Below are 16,982 nucleotides of genomic sequence, written 5' to 3'. Positions count from 1 at the left end.
ATTTTATCATGTTTGAGCAAATGAAGGCCGCATGGCCAAAATTGGTTGCACCTGAACTTTTATCACAAGTTTAAAGTAAAAAATATATCTCAAATATAGGCCACACTACTAAATTTACCATAGATTATTAAGTATCACTACTATGTAGAAGATACAGACACTGAATTATGTTGGCAACCCTACATAACAATTGAGCAACTTCAAGCCATCAGCTATGCACTATGCAAACAAACATAACTATTTTTTCTCCAGAATGAAGCAATGTATAGTGTTATACTGTGTGCAGCTAGTCAAAAAACAGCCATTAGGATATCTTTTACTTATAGATAGCAGCTAGATAGGCAGATTTTCAGTGATCACAGGCCCTGCAGACCACGCTCTGCTTCCACAAACTGCCTCCATTCCTTCCTGTTTTGGGCCCAATTCCTCCAGGTGTCTTCAATTCCTAGGGCTGCTAGGTCTTTCGCCAGGTCGTCCATCCAGTGCGGCCTTGGTCATCCAATGGGGCATTTGTTGTTGGTTGTCGCATCAGAAGGTAGATTTCCTCGTTTTTCCTCCTCCTCCTCCTCCTCCATTGTCCGTTATCTAATACTGGTCCCCATATCTTGCTCATTACTCTTCTTTCAAATATTAATAGTTTTTCCCTTCTCGCTTAGTCATGCTCCATGTTTCTGAACTGTACATTACTGCTGGGTGTGTCACTGCATTGTAGATTTTTATCTTAGTGTTCACTGAGATCGATTTAGAGCCGAGTGTCTCTCTGAGAAAATGCATGCATTTCATTCCTACTACTATTCTCTCCTTGATGTCCATTTTTATGTTGTTGTCCGTGGTAAACCAAGATCCCAAGTATTTGAACTGGTGTACTCTCTTGAACCTCTTGCCACCTATCTCAAGAAATTCTTCCTGCCCTTGTCTTCTTCCTAATTGCATGAACTCTGTTTTGTTTCGATTCACTTTGAGCCCCACCTTCTGTGCAAATTGTCCATTTTCTGGCACATTTCTTTCAACTCGTGCTTTGATTCACTCAGTAGTACTATGTCATCTGCATATGCAAGACAATTGAAGTTACAGTCCATCTCTACTCCAGCCCACTCCTGTTGCCTATACTCTTATTACTTTCTCTAAGAGGACATGAACAGAACACATGAGAGAGCATCCCCTTGTCTGAGGCCTGTCTCAATCTCAAATGTTTCTGATGTGGCTCCTCGGAAACTTACTGCTGCCTTTGACCCTCCCATACAAGCTTGCACCATTCTCACTAGTTTCTCAGGGAATCTGAAGTCATGCATTGCACTGTACAGGCTATTCCTGTTGATGCTGTCATATGCATGTTGAAAATCGACAAACAGGCTGCAGATATCTTTATCATATTGCCAGTGTATTTCAAACAATTGTCTTAGTGTGAAAATGTGATCTACTGTCGGTTGGTTTGGTCAAATCCACCTTTGTACTCCTGTATGTTGTTCTCTATGAATGGTTGCAATTATCTGAGGATAATGATGGACAGCACCTTATACGTTACATTCAACAAGCTGATTCCTCTTTAGTTACCGCATTCCATTTTGCTTCCCTTCTTATATATTGGGCATATTATAGCAAATTTTCATTCTTCTGGCAGTGTCTCCTTCTCCTATATCATCTGGATCAGTTTACATATCTCTAAGTGTAAGCTCTCTCCTCCCTCCTTCATTAATTCTGCAGTTATTCTGTCCTCCCCTGGGGCTTTGTTGTTTCTGAGTCCATTGATTGCCATCTTCACTAACTTCCCATTCTTCTTCATCTTTCCTTTCCTCTGTAGTGTTTGCATGTAATATCTCATCTTGGTCTGAGCGATTCAACAGTTCTGAGAAGTATTCTTTCCATCTTTCTACAGTTTTTTCCTTGTCATTCATCAAGTTGCCTTTCTTACCTCTAATGTAAAAAGTTGGGCTCTCTGCCTCAACTTGTTCTAGCAAACCGGTTAGATATATTCTCTTCTCTGCTCTTAGGATTTGCTTTGTCTCCCTTCTGATGTTGATAAAATGTTTCCTTTTCTGCTCATTTTCTCTGTCAGCTAGCCACTTCTCCCTCGTCTTCCTTCTCTTTTCTGTAGCCTTCTGGCATGTCTCGTTGAACCATTTCCTCTTCTTCATTATCTTCTTTCTTCCTAAAATATCCTCCACTACACTTAGTACCGTGGACTTTATTTCTTTCCACCTTTCCTCCATGTTCTCTCTTGGTTCCAGGGTCTCTAGGACCTCAAAACGGTTTTTGATTTCCATAGCATATTGTTCTTTAATGGCACTTTCTCGTAGTTTCTCAACATTCAAAGCAGGTTCTAGTGTCCCGTTCTTCTTATGCATGTAGGTGAACATGAGTTTAAACCTGCACGCAATGAGGAAGTCGTCTCACGCACAGTCGGCTCCTCTATACGACCTGACGTCCACGACTCTAAGGCTATAGCGCTGGTCCACCAAGATGTGATTTATCTAGTTGATTATTCTTCCATCCAGTGAACACCATGTACCCTTATGTATTCTGTTGTGTTCGAAGTAAGTCAAACTTACTCTCAGGTTCTTTGAGATAGCTAAGTCGATCACCCTCTGACCATTCTCATTGGTCTCATCATGCAAACTGTGCCTTCCTATAGTTGGTATGCAGAATTATTCTTTTCCTGCTTTTCCATTAAAATCTCCCAGCACTATCCCGATATTTCCAGTTGGTGTATTCTCATTTGTTTGTTCTAGTTGGTCATGCAACTCTTCCTTTTTCTCATCTGTTTTATCCTCAGTTGGGGCATGAATATTTTACTTATAATGAAAGAAAAATCTGCAGCAATGCTAATGTCAATAGCAATAGAATTTTAAGGTGACACTGGACGTAGATTTCATAGATTTCATGTATATGGAAATTGATGTAAAACTTTTTATTTGCATTCCCATAACAGGAAATGCAGACCAAACACGAGTCTATTCTGATATGTCAAACAGCATTAAAGTAAATAATGTAGGGTAACAAAGAGTACAATTATGTACTTGTGGTGCTGAAAAGCAGAGGTGCAATGGTTTCTTTCCTCAAAAACAGCTACTGTGTTTGTGAACAAGGTATAAGTTTTTTCTGCTGTTTCTTCATAAGTCTTTAATGGTTTACAAAAGTAACTGCATTAATTTCAACCCACAAGATATGTGAACATACCATTTTGAAACTGACAATTTATAGTCATAAGGGAAAAAATTTCTATTATAGGCTGCATCATGATTTTATATTTGTGCAAATACAGGATACAACAGGTCTGGTTACCAATTTCTTACTTCCAATTTTCTGACTAACCCTTGATGTTGCACGTTCTACTTTTTAGCCTCCCATTAACCTAGTCTGCTCACAACTACTGTCACTTCTTTCTATACAGCAACACTCGTTAATCCGAAGGAAGATTTGAACAGTCCTGTACCAGATTTGTACCTTTTGTCCTCTGACCATAAATCACTACCCAGTCAAATGTGAAAAGGACTGGCAGCTTAAAGATGACTCTGAACAAATGGTGCTGATTGACATTTTTGAGACACAATAAAGTTTGCATATCACAAAAGTCACATTATGTGCCAGAAAAATTGCAGATCCCATGTGAAATGAAGCCATGAGCTTCAGATGCAAGCTTGGGATTAATACCACTACGCCAATAAGCCACACAAAATATTCCTCCAAAATGACAATATAATGACATGTAGAATAGAGAGATAGATAGATAGATAGATAGATAGATAGAGAGAGAGAGAGAGAGAGAGAGAGAGAGAGAGAGATGTTTGAGAGAAAAGTTAAATTTTGGCCAATTCCATAATACAAAATTCATGCTGGTACATGGTATTATGAAGAAAAAGTATAACTCTTTGGGCCCAAGATATTCCTTCTGTACACCATATGCCATTTGTTTTAAAATTACTTCTCTGCATTTAGTTACATTCAAGCTTACATCTCGCAGTAAATTACAAGAACCATAAAATGTTACGATCTAAGACAGCAAAAAACCAAGACCAACTTCAATAAAAGCTACAGCTGAATTTTGCTATTACACTAATAAATCTTTGAGGTTTTTATCACATACCTTTTATTGAAAAATTTTTCTAGAGCAGTTCTGTAAATATCAACTATTTCCTGTGAACCACTCTGTAATTTATTTTTCTTTTTTGAGGAATTTTCACTGGAAGCGTTCTTCAGGTACTCTGAACACCTCAAAAGGAAAATGCAACACACAGTAATTTTTGGGCTCATATCAATGTAAACGGCTGCTTTTCTTTCTCCTTTGTCCAGCAGTTTTGTTAATATTTCTGCCAACAGTTTCTGGTTTACATCGGACACAGTAGAAAACTTCTTCACATTTGAAAGCTTTCTCAAACAGCTCCTGCAAAAAAAAAAAAATTACCACACACATTAAGTCATCACCCTTAACGGTAAGAATTTATTCTGTGTCAACTCACAATATAAAGTTTCTGGACAATATTCATCGTAGGAGCTAGTATGCTTGTGTGTGTGTGTGTGTGGGGGAGGGGGGGGGGGGGGTTTCAATAGTGAAGTTATTAACATCACAGTAACTATAGTAACTGTTATGCCTTCAGTATCACTAACATACCCAATACGCATTTCCAGAGGTTTTTGATGTACATCACGGATACAGAACTCCAGTAACTCAAACAACGGTAAAAGCATGTCCACACACAGAGCCATATCAGGTTCAGTGGCAAGGTATACTTCCAGCAAATCAATAACACGAATACGAAAATGGGTCAACGCACGTTCGTCACGGGACTGCTTTTTGCTCTCTTTGGCTTTTTTGTTTTGTTTCAACAAACTAAATGCCTGTGATAAAGCAGCATCCAAACGCTTGCCTTCTTCTTCATCCATTTCATCCAAGTCAACTGACTCCTGCAACCAAAGAAATCGAAGTTTAAAAATGTTGAACATTATGACAGATTTACAACTCCTCCTTTTGAGTTTCATATTGTAACACAGCTGTTTTGAAAAGCACAAGGAGTAGAAATTAAGTATTATGCATTTGCAAAAACAGCATTAGGTAATTTTTAGGTCTGCAAGTATTAACCCTATCTACAAGCATTTTCAATAATGCGGATTACCAGTGGGAGGGTACTTTACGATCAGTACAAGAAGTTTAAAAATAAAAAATGTCATTAATTTTTGCTGACTCATTAAGAACAATTTCTTAAAGAGATAATGATATGTAAGTAGGATCCATAACCTGAAAATACTGAACGCATCTGTTGTGAAAATTTACATCTACTACTAAGACTTACATTTTTTGGTTAAGTTTTACTGAAAAATCTAAAACAATTATGGAACCTGGTAGAAGAATTCATTAACAGATATTACTACTTTTTTTGTAATTTTATAATGTTAAATACATGACAATACTTTCACAAGGTCGGGGTAAAGTGATGCCCCCCACTCCCCAATGGTACTGCTATGTTTAAAGCAACTAGTAACTACCAAAAATGCCTCATATTATTTTTGAGTGGAGGTTAACTTGGATTAGTAAATCTTATATTCAGTATACTGCGACAAGGAGAGCCACAATTCTGCACACAAATATACTCCGCCTACAGTACTCACTGTGTCAGTTAGAGGTGCTGAAGAGCCCAGTGCCTGTTGTACAGCCATGCGTACTTTATCATTAACTTTCATATCCTCTTCATCCATTTCTTCATCCAAAAATGTACCCTCAGAATCACTGTCAGACTCACTGTTGGAATTTTCATTTGCATCTGCACCAGAATGGGCTTCATTTGTTATTACAGAGCTACTTGCGGTCATTTTTTTATTTTTTCTCTGTTTATTTGTATTATTTTTGGCACTGCTGTCACTATCTTCACTCTCATCGTCTCCTTCATTCTCACTACTGTCTTCACTGTCACTATAATCTTTACGTCCAGTCAGTGGATTCTCTTCAGCATTTGGATTCAAAACCTATAACAACAATAATACATTTACTTCTGTCCTCCAGTTGCTCAAAATATATTGCAAAAGTATTAAAATACATATTTTTCATGGTGTATTGTTTTCAAACATGAATAACAATATGATTATTTCCATTTGTGAAAATCTATTTAGGTAGAGGATTTAGCCTCAAAATCATCTCATCAAAAATGTACATTATAGCATACTTACATCTAATATCTGATGAAGTGCTGTAGGTGTAAGATGCATACAAATATGTGGGAACACACAGCCAGCAAGACTGCGTAAGAGGTGAGAATTATGAGATAACAAAGAAAGCAGCAAGTCAACAGCCACTTCCACCCAATGTGGTTCCCCGTTTTCCATCTGTGATTCTCGTAGCCTTCGTGATTTATGAGTGCCACTTGATACATGTGCCAAACAGCTGTGGAGTTCCTATGGGCCAACAGTGCAACAAAGAAAGAAATAATTTTGTTGAACATTATAAAGTAGAATTTAACGAAAATTGACACACACACACACACACACACACACACACGAGGGGAGAAGGGAGAGGGAGAGTGAAATCTGGTTGGGATGAGTGTTTTGTCGGTTGGATTGAATGAGAGAAATTACTGACTTACCTGACAACCTACATTTCACCAATGCATAGCATGCCTGAACTAGCATTTTTCACATTATTTAGACTAATTACGATACTGATAAGCTTTATTTTATGTAGTCAGCTGAACTGGTCTCCTCTGTGTCCTTCACAAGCAATGAACCAGCAAGTCCATCAACAGCCAAGACAGTAACAACCTTTATTCCATTTTAGATACTATTACGAAGAAATACAAACCTGCAGTGCCTCCTCCGCCATAGCCGGATCTGCAAAAAGTTGTAATCCCATGTGAAGGAACATTGTATGGAAAACTGGGATCACAGATGCTTTTTGTTCTTTGCTGGTGTCACTGCCATCTCCCACTTTTTGTTCAAGTTCCTGCACTACATTTATCATCTCCTTCCATGCTTGTAATGACTGCAAGTATAAAAAAATACACCAATAAATTTATTTTTCTACTTCCAAAGAATGAAAGCAATACCCTGTTTTGGAATGATTGTTGCCCAGATAATTAGTACAACACAAATTGCAGCAGTTAATAGCATTAGAGGTATCTCATAGGATCTTTCACACTAGCATAAACGGGGTGGGGGGTGATGAATAAAAAATCACAAAAAGAAGATGAGTTATGAAGACAGAAACAAATTCTGGCCTTACATTTTCTCTCGCCAGTTTGAATTTTCTATTATTCTATTGTCATTTTGTTCATGTGTAGTGGGTCAACAACATAATTACTAATTTTTCAACGAATTTGAGGCCAATTTTCGTGTTACTTCCTGTGGTTTCCTGAAAGTTTTAGGAGATCAAAGTCATTTGCAAATCCCAGGCTGTTTAAATTTACACAGCTTCCTATTAAAATTTTATCACCATGAAGACTACACACAAGAGATGTTAAATTGCTGTGACAATATTATGAAAAAGGATAGTTGCTCCTCACCATTTAGCAGAGATGCTGAGTCACAGATGGCACAACAGAAAGACTGTCAGAAAGTGAGCTTTCAGCCAACAAGGCCTTTGTCGAAAACAAACAACGTACACACACACACACACACACACACACACACACACACACGACCACAGTCTCTGGCAGCTGGAGCCAATGTCTGGCTTCAGCTGCCAGAGACTGTGGTCTCGTGTGTGTGTGTGTGTGTGTGTGTGTGTGTGTGTGTGTGTGTGTGTGTGTGTGTTTTCGACGAAGGCCTTGTTGACCAAAAGCTCACTTTCCGACAGTCTTGTTGTTGTGCCTATTTGCAACTCAACATCTCCACTATACAGTGAGTAGCAACTATTCTTTTCATAACACTGTTACAGTCCATCCAGGATTTTCCATTGTTTAAATTGCTGTGAAATGTACTACTTGTTTGGATGTAAAAAAGGTAGGAATAATGTCATCTACATTCTGTATACCAGGAAAGATTACGCCACAGGTTCCTCATTCAGAAATTATATTTGTTCGTGAGGAGATTGTGTTATCCCCCTGTAAGAAGGAGAAAAATGTATCAACAAGTGTTGGAATTTGACAGCAGCAGGATCATGCCTTTTCCCAAGACTGTAGTTTATTGTTCTGCGATATTGGTGATTGCATCGGCTAAGATGCCACAATCATCATGTGAGTATGGAATCAATGGATTGAGAAGAGTTTCCATTTGACTAGTGCCTGAGAGGGTAAACATACTATCTACTTTACCGTGCAGAATTTTACAGCCACATCACATCAGGAAATGGGCTGGTTAGTAGCAATAATAGTTCCACACAGACAGTGTGACGATATCTGGAACATTATTGACTCTCAGCAAAGGAACCATTGTTGCGGCTTCCCTTTACCCACCAGAGAGAATGGCATGCCAATAGTGGTACACCCAATGATGACACTACACACAGAAGTGGCACCACACCATCTTCCCACACACGTTCCAGTTATGTGTACAGCATCACTACAGACATAAGCAAATGTGGACACTCAGAGGAGACTGAACGTGGGTGTTGCACACCTGTGATAGTAATGGGGTGTGTCATTAGGTATGCAAAACGATAACAGCAAGCATTACATTTCTGCCATGCTAAGGGTGGTGGCTGTTCCATATCTTTAGAGTTCTCCATCTCATTATCGTTCACCAAGATAACGAAAGATCAAATATTGCCCCTGCTATCTCGTCCTACTTTGAAACTGCTTTCCTGGCCAGTAGTCTTCAACAAATCTTTCACCACTGAAACCATCTGGTCATGGGTTGCCAAGAGGCATGTGCCACCATTTGCCAGTCACTATGATGAACTCTGGCAAAGAGTTGTAGTAGCATTGAACAAAATACCCAAATCTGTCATCCAAGCTTGGTTTGATTTTATGTCTAGCCACATTAAAGACACTGCTGCTGTCAGAGGTGGCAGCTGCATATACCAAATTCTGGACCCTGTATACCCCCAAATTGCCTAGAAATTTAATTTGTATTGTATCTCCTATACTGGATTCGAGCAATACATAAAACTCCGTTAGCTGCTAACCATCTTGGTGTTTCAATTTTAATGACCAGCAGTGTTTATGTAGTCTTTGAGTCTTCTTAACGCTCTTCAGGTTAACCTTGTATCATTCTCTCATAATGTATACCAATGCACCACTGAGCAGCAGTGGTGGAAAGCAATCTCCCTTTCAAACATAGGAATTATATAGCCAACTGGTTGACTGTATAAATCCTATGTTTGATAATATATTAAAAAACAAAGGTTCTGTGACTTACCGAACAAGAAAGTGCTGGTAGATAGACACAACAAAAAAAACACACACACACACACAAATTTCAAGCTTTCGCAACTCACGGTTGCTTCATCAGGAAAGAGGGAAGGAGTGGGAAAGACGAAAGAATGTGGGTTTTAAGGGAGAGGGTAAGGAGTCATTCCAATCCCGGGAGTGGAAAGACTTACCTTAGGGGGAAAAAGGGACTGGTATACACTCGCGCGCACACACACACATATCCATCCGCACGTATACAGACACAGACAGACATATGTAAAGGCAAAGAGTTTGGGCAGAGATGTCAGTCAAGGCGGAAGTACAGAGGCAAAGATGTTGCTAAGTGACAAGTGATGTACGAGGGGCGGCAATTTGAAATTAGTGGAGGTTGAGGACTGGTGCGTAACGGGAAGAGAGAGTATATTGAAGGGCAAGTTCCCATCTCCAGAGTTCTGATAGGTTGGTGTCAGTGGGAAGTATCCAGATAACCTGGACGGTGGAACACTGTGCCAAGATGTGCTGGCCGCGCACCAAGGCATGTTTAGCCACAGGGTGATCCTCATTACCAACAAACACTGTCTGCCTGTGTCCATGCGAATGGACATTTAGTTGCTGGTCATTCCCACATAGAAGGCTTCACAGTGTAGGCAGGTCAGTTGGTAAATCACGTGGGTGCTTTCACATGTGGCTCTGCCTTTGATCGTGTACGCCTTCCGGGTTACAGGACTGGAGTAGGTGGTGGTGGGAGGGTGCATGGGACAAGTTTTACACTGGGGGGGCGGTTACAAGGGTAGGAGCCAGAGGGTAGGGAAGGTGGTTTGGGGATTGCATAGGGATGAACCAAGAGTTTACGAAGGTTAGGTGGATGGTGGAAAGACACTCTTGGTGGACTGGGGAGGATTTCATGAGGGATGCATCTCATCTCAGGGCAGGTTTTGAGGAAGTCGTATCCCTGCTGGAGAGCCACATTCAGAGTCCGATCCAGTCCCGGAAAGTATCCTGTCACAAGTGGGAAACTTTTGGGGTTCTTCTATGGGAGGTTTTGGGTTTGAGGGAATGAGGAAGTGGCTCTGGTTATTTGCTTCTGTACCAGGTCGAGAGGGTAGTTGCGGGATGCGAAAGCTGTTTTCAGGTTGTTGGTGTAATGGTTCAGGGATTCAGGACTGGAGCAGATTCGTTTGCCATGAAGACCTAAGCCGTAGGGAAGGGACCATTTCATATGGAATGGGTGGCAGCTGTCATAATGGAGGTACTGTTGCTTGTTGGTGGGTTTGATGTGGATGGATGTGTGAAGCTGGCCATTGGACAGATGGAGGTCAATGTCAAGGAAAGTGGCATGGGATTTGGAGTAGGACCAGGTGAATCTGATGGAACCAAAGGAGTTGAGGTTGGAGAGGAAATTCTGGAGTTCTTTTTCACTGTGAGTCCAGATCATGAAGATGTCATCAATAAATCTGTACCACACTCTGGGTTGGCAGGCCTGGGTGATCAAGAAGGCTTCATCTAAGCGACCCATAAATAGGTTGGCGTACGAGGGGGCCATCCTGGTTCCCATGGCTGTTCCCTTTAATTGTTGGTATGTCTGGCCTTCAAAAGTGAAGAAGTTGTGAGTTAGGATGAACCTGGCTAAGGTAATGAGGAAAGAGGTTTTAGGTAGGGTGGCAGGTGATCGGTGTGAAAGGAAGTGCTCCATCGCAGCGAGGGCCTGGACGTGCGGGATATTTGTGTATAGGGAAATGGCATCAATGGTTACAAGGATGGTTTCCAGGGGTAACAGATTGGCTAAGGATTCCAGGTGTTTGAGAAAGTGGTTGGTGTCTTTGATGAAGGATGGGAGACTGCATGTAATGGGTTGAAGGTGCTGATCTAAGTAGGCAGAGATACGTTCTGTGGGGGCTTGGTAACCAGCTACAATGGGGCAGCCGGGATGTTTGTGTTTGCGAATTTTAGGAAGTAGGTACAAGGGGGCCTAAGGTTCTGAGGATTCCTTGAAGCTCCGCCTGGACATCAGGAATGGGATTACCTTGGCAAACTTTGTATGTAGTGTTGCCTGAAAGCTGACACAGTCCCTCAGCCACATACTCCCAACGATCAAGTACCACGGTCGTGGAACCCTTGTCAGCCGGAAGAATGACGAAGGATCGGTCAGCTTTCACATCATAGATAGCCTGGGCTTCAGCTGTGGTGATGTTGGGAGTAGGATTAAGGTTTTTCAAGAAAGATTGAGAGGCAAGGCTGGAAGTGAGAAATTCCTGGAAGGTTTGGAGAGGGTGATTTTTGAGGAAGAGGAGGTGGGTCACACTGTGATGGGGGACAGAACTGTTCCAGGCAGGGTTCAATTTGGATAGCGTCTTGGGGAGTTGGATCATTAGGAGTAGGATTAGGATTATTTTTCTTCATCACAAAGTGATATTTCCAGCAGAGACTACGAGTGTAGGACAGTAAATCTGTGACGAGGGCTGTTTGATTGAAACTGGGAGTGGAACTGAAGGTGAGGCCTTGGGATAGGACAGAGGTTTCGGATTGGGAGAGAGGTTTGGAGGAAATGTTAACTACTGAATTGGGGTGTTGTGGTTCCAGATTGTGTTGACTAGAATTTTGAGGTTTTGGGGGGAGTGGAGGTGGAAGTGGGAGATTGAGTAGATGGGAGACACTGGGTCTGTGAGCAATGAGAGGAGGTTGAGGTTTGTTGGAAAGGTTGTGAAAGGTGAGTGAGTTGCCTTTCCGGAGGTGGGAAACCAGGAGATTGGATACTTTTTTGAGGTGGAGGGTGGCATGCTGTTCTAATTTGCGGTTGACCTGTAGGAGGATGCTCTGAACAGCTGGTGTGGATGTGGAAGAGGAAAGATTGAGGACTTTGATTAGGGATAGGAGTTGGCGGATGTGTTCATTGGCTGAGTTGATGTGTAGGTGAAGGATTAGGCAGGTGAGGGCTATGGATTGTTCAGTGTAGAACTGGTATAGGGACTGATGGGAAGAAGGGTTACAGCCAGAGATGGGAACTTTAAATGTGAGGCCTTTGGGGGTAATGCCAAATATCAGACAAGCCTGAGTAAATATATCATCTCTTCCTGTTACCCACCAGGCCTCAACCTCTGCTAATTTCAAATTGCCGCTCCTCGTACATCACTTGTCACTCAACAACATCTTTGCCTCTGTACCTCCGCCTCGACTGACATCTCTGCCCAAACTATCTGCCTTTACATGTCTGTATATGTACAGATGGATATGTGTACGTGCGCGAGTGTATACCTGTCCCTTTTTCCCCCTAAGGTAAGTCTTTCCACTCCCGGGACTGGAATGACTCCTTACCCTCTCCCTTAAAACCCACATCCTTTCGTCCTTCCCTCTCCTTCCCTCTTTCCTGATGAAGCAACCGTGGGTTGCGAAAGCTTGAAATTTGTGTGTGTGTGTTTTATTGTGTCTATCTACCAGCGCTTTCTCGTTCGGTAAGTCACAGAATCTTTGTTTTTTAATATATTTTTTCCATGTGGAATACGTTTGATAATGACACACTGAAGAGCCAAAGAAACTGGTACACCTGCCTAACATCGTGAAAGGCCCCCACGAGCACGCAGATGTGGCATGGACTCAACTAATGACTGAAGTAGTTCCGGCGGGAATTGGCACCATGAATCTTGCAGGGCTGCCCATAAATCCGTACGAGTATGAGGGGGTGGAGATCTCTTCTACAGAGTGCATCGCAAGGAATCTCAGATATGCTCAATAATGTTCATGTCTGGGGAGTTTGGTGGCCAGCAGAAAAGTTTAAACTCAGAAGAATGTTCCTGGAGCCACTGTAGCAATTCTGGACATGTGGGGTGTCGTATTGTCAGGCTGGAATTGCCCAAGTCTGTCAGATTGCACAATGGACATGAATGGATGCAGGTGATCAGACAGGGTGCTTATATTCATCTCACTTGTCAAGAGTTGTATCTAGATGCATTAGGTTACCACATCACTCCAATTGTGCACACACCCACATTATTATAGATCCTCCATCCAGCTTGAACAGTCTCCTTGTGAAATTCAGGTTCCATGAATTCATGAGGTTGTCTCCATATCCATACACATCCATACATTCAATACAGTTTGAAACGAGACTCGCCCGAGCAGCCAACATGTTTCCAGTCATCAACAGTCCAATGTTGGAGTTAATAGGCTCAAGCGAGGCGCAAAGCTTTATGTTGTGCAGTCAAGGGTATACAAGCGGGCCTTCAGCTCTGAAAGCCCACATTAATGATATTTCATTGAATGGTTTGCATGCTGGCACTTGTTGATGGCCAGCATTGAAATCTGCAGCAATTTGCGGAAGGATTGCACTACTTTCACGTTGAACAATTCTCTTCAGCTGTCATTGGTCCCGTTCTTGCAGGATCTTTGCCGGCCACAGCGATGTCGAAGATTCGATGTTTTACCCGATTCCTGCTATTCACAGTACGCTTGTGAAATGGTTGTATGGAAAAATCCCCACTTCATCACTACCTCAGAGATGCTGTGTCCCATCGCTCATCTGCTGACAACACCACCATATTCAAACTCACTTAAATCTTGATAATCTGTCACTGTAGCAGCACTAACCTATCAAACAACTGCGCCAGATAGTTGTTGGCTTACATAGACGCTGCCAACAGCAGCACCGTATTCTGCCTGTTTACATATCTCTGTATTTGAATACACACATCAATACCTGTTTCTTTGGAACTTCAGTGTATATGGTTGCTGAGAAACAGCCATGTTTAGAACTGCAATCTCCTTTCTCAAATCTGTTTTTATGTGGTATGACTCAGAAATGTTCGTCTGAACTTAACTCTGGATTTTGTGATGGTTAACTTGAGATCTACCATTTTTACTCATTTTGGATGGTGTTCCACATTTTAAAGTGCGAATTTCTTTCATGCAACAACCCATGGTCTTCAGCTACTTCTTGACTTAGTTGTTGAATCCTACCATATAAAATTCGGAGAGAGTCTTGTGTGTTCAGTCCAAGACAGGTAAACACCTGTAGTTATCTGAATTGCTATTAACTCCTTATTAGTGGAGGGGTGCATTAAGCAACAGGCGAATGTTCATGTAATTTTTTGTTTGTCAAAAATTGTGACAGAGTTACACGAAGCAACGTCCAAACCATGTCACTGGCCAATTTCCCACACACTAAAACTGCATCTCCTCCACGTACTACTCATCTGTTTTTGAGGAGTGGGGGTGTCCAGGGTTGGTCTATATTGGGATGTTTGTGTTAACTTATCAGAGTTTCCATGCTTCTTCATAGTTCAAAACTTTATTGAATGCTTTTGTCATGATTTCAGCAGTAACAAAGGAAGGCTGTATTTTTGTACTTGTCTTTCAAAGGTTTTGTATATAGTTTCTGGAACTGCTTTTGCAGTAGTTTTGTTGTATTGAATTTGCCACCAATTTCTGGTATTATTTTTTGATTTATCAGATAATTTGTATAAACTTTTCTGATATTTTAAGGCTGATGGTATTTTATTCTCCATTGTGGATTTGAAATTTCAATCAAGCATGGCATCTTTCTTCACGAATTTTACCACATGTTGAAGTACACCAGATATGTCTTTGACTTGAGAATATGGAGGCTACGTTTCCACCTCGTTGTTTGACACTTAATATTTTTTCTTCTGAATTGTTCGTTAACCTTCTGGTTCCATTACGCAAAGGATATTCGCTGCTCACAATACAGCAGGGATGCTGGGTCTAAGATAGACAACAAAAAGCTTCCACACTATTCACTTTGCGCATAGGTACACAAACAAAACTGTTTGAGCTGTTCTTTCATTTGATGTACTATTCATAATTCTAAGTTGAGTGTATTCATTTTGAAAACCCTGTACTATATTTAAACTTTTATAAACATGCAACAACACTAAATTTGTTTTTACACGTTAATTAATTCCTTTTCCTATGTAATATAAGACTGAGGTAAAAAAAGTGACCAAACATCACCAAGTAATTAGCTACAGTGGCAGCTGCACGACATATCGTAACACACTGGGATATGTCCACTTAACAGCTTGACACCCCCCACCCACCCACACACACACACACACACACACACACACACACACACTCACTCACTCACACACACATTGTAGCAGTGGAAGATGTCAGTGCCACGCACTGACTTGTGTTTTGTAGTGAGCGAAATGCCAGAGCAAGGACCTACAATGGTCAGTGTGCATAAATGGCAATAACATATTCGTAAACAAACTGAAATTATGATATTGAATGTACTGAAGCTTTGTATGATCAGGATAACAGTGAAAAAGCCAGAAACGATATAAATTTTATGCAAATTTGTGAACTGACAGCAAAAGCTTGTGGTATATAGGAAATGACCTATGTCATATTAAAAGCACTTTAACACACTGTCAGTATCTCCAGATGTGAGCACATGTTTTGATTCTGTGTGTGTGTGTGTGTGTGTGTGTGTGTGTGTGTGTGTGTGTGTGCATATATAGCTTTGGATGAAAGCTATATATGCAGCAGCCTTTTCATTGTGCCTGTCTGCAGCTCAATGTCTCACCTTTATAATAGATAGTAATCTATCATTTCCATAATATTGTTGATATTCCAACATGGACTCTTCATTGTTTGAATCTACAGAATTTCACGATTTTAACAAAAACTTACAGCACAGCTTTGTGCTTCTTTACTGTAACTGATGAGAGTATCCAATGGCTAGAAAAATACAGGGTGAACTGTGAAAAAATTAATCGTTCTGTCTCAGAGACTTTCATTCTTCAAATTCTCAGTTCACTATGTTTTCAGTTTAGAAAGTGTAAGTCTGTAACAGTTGAAACTATAGAATTTTCCAGCATTGTTCCATTAAGATGAAACGTCACACCAGAAATCCTGGCTGCAACATACAAGTGCTCATTCACTGTCACACATCAAGTCTCTCTTAATTGCGTTCATACGTGACGCTATACAATAATAATGTCTCATATGCTACCAAAATTAATTTTATAGTTTTCTTAAAAATTTTCTCACCGGAAGTTTCTCCAATGTCCAACACAATGCAAATGCATCAGCAATGACTTTTTTTCGTTACATGGGTGAAACAGTTTTATGTTTCTTATGGTATTTTACTTTGCATCTCAAAATACATTTTTGTTTTCACAGTAAAATCCCTATCTTTGTCCCCCCCCCCCCCCCCCCCCCCACACACACACACAAAGAAAAAAGGAGCGCTTCCATGCAGTGAAGTAAAAATATTTATTTTTCTTCAACATTTCTTGTAATGTTGTAAATTGAGATTGTGCTTTGTGATGCGCTTTTGTCAGTCAGTCATAGTTCATATCACATGATCTCGCCAGCCAATGACAGCAGATGTTCAAAGTATAGGACCTGTGAGGTAGACAGCCAATAGCGAAATGACTACCTTATTTACTTGCATCTAAGCCACACTCAAATCTAAGCTGCACCTGAAAAATGAGACTCGAAATCAAGGGAAAAAAATTTTCCCAATCTAAGCCGCACCTGAAATTTGAGACTCAAAGTTCAAGGGGAGAGAAAAGTTTTAGGCCGCACCTCCAAATAGAAACAAATTTGGTCCATTGTAATATGAGAGACAATTTACGTCGAATGAATGACGATACAGCTACATTAGTTTGGTTCGAGTCACAAGCTTAGCAGTTAAGCTTTATCAGGTAGCCATTGCTATGCGTCAGGTGCTCCGACCGTATT

The 16,982-nt window shown here is 40.8% G+C and overlaps 1 protein-coding gene across 1 annotated transcript in view; it reads right to left on the bottom strand.

The window, feature by feature from the left end:
- LOC126100986 (myb-binding protein 1A) overlaps nucleotides 1-16,982 on the bottom strand; it is a 111,171-nt gene that overhangs the window by 37,499 nt on the left and 56,690 nt on the right. The window contains exons 10-14 of the mRNA XM_049911651.1: nucleotides 6,788-6,967; nucleotides 6,160-6,384; nucleotides 5,605-5,958; nucleotides 4,610-4,902; nucleotides 4,085-4,381 (exon numbers count right to left, since the gene is read on the bottom strand). Coding sequence (XP_049767608.1) covers nucleotides 4,085-4,381; nucleotides 4,610-4,902; nucleotides 5,605-5,958; nucleotides 6,160-6,384; nucleotides 6,788-6,967 — 1,349 coding nt within the window. The remainder of the gene's footprint in view (nucleotides 1-4,084; nucleotides 4,382-4,609; nucleotides 4,903-5,604; nucleotides 5,959-6,159; nucleotides 6,385-6,787; nucleotides 6,968-16,982) is intronic.

Source organism: Schistocerca cancellata, chromosome 9 (assembly GCF_023864275.1).
Source record: "Schistocerca cancellata isolate TAMUIC-IGC-003103 chromosome 9, iqSchCanc2.1, whole genome shotgun sequence".
NCBI classification, from domain to species: Eukaryota; Metazoa; Arthropoda; class Insecta; order Orthoptera; family Acrididae; genus Schistocerca; species Schistocerca cancellata.
The sequence above is the reverse complement of the archived record's forward strand: the minus strand, read 5'-3'. Positions and strand labels throughout refer to the sequence as shown.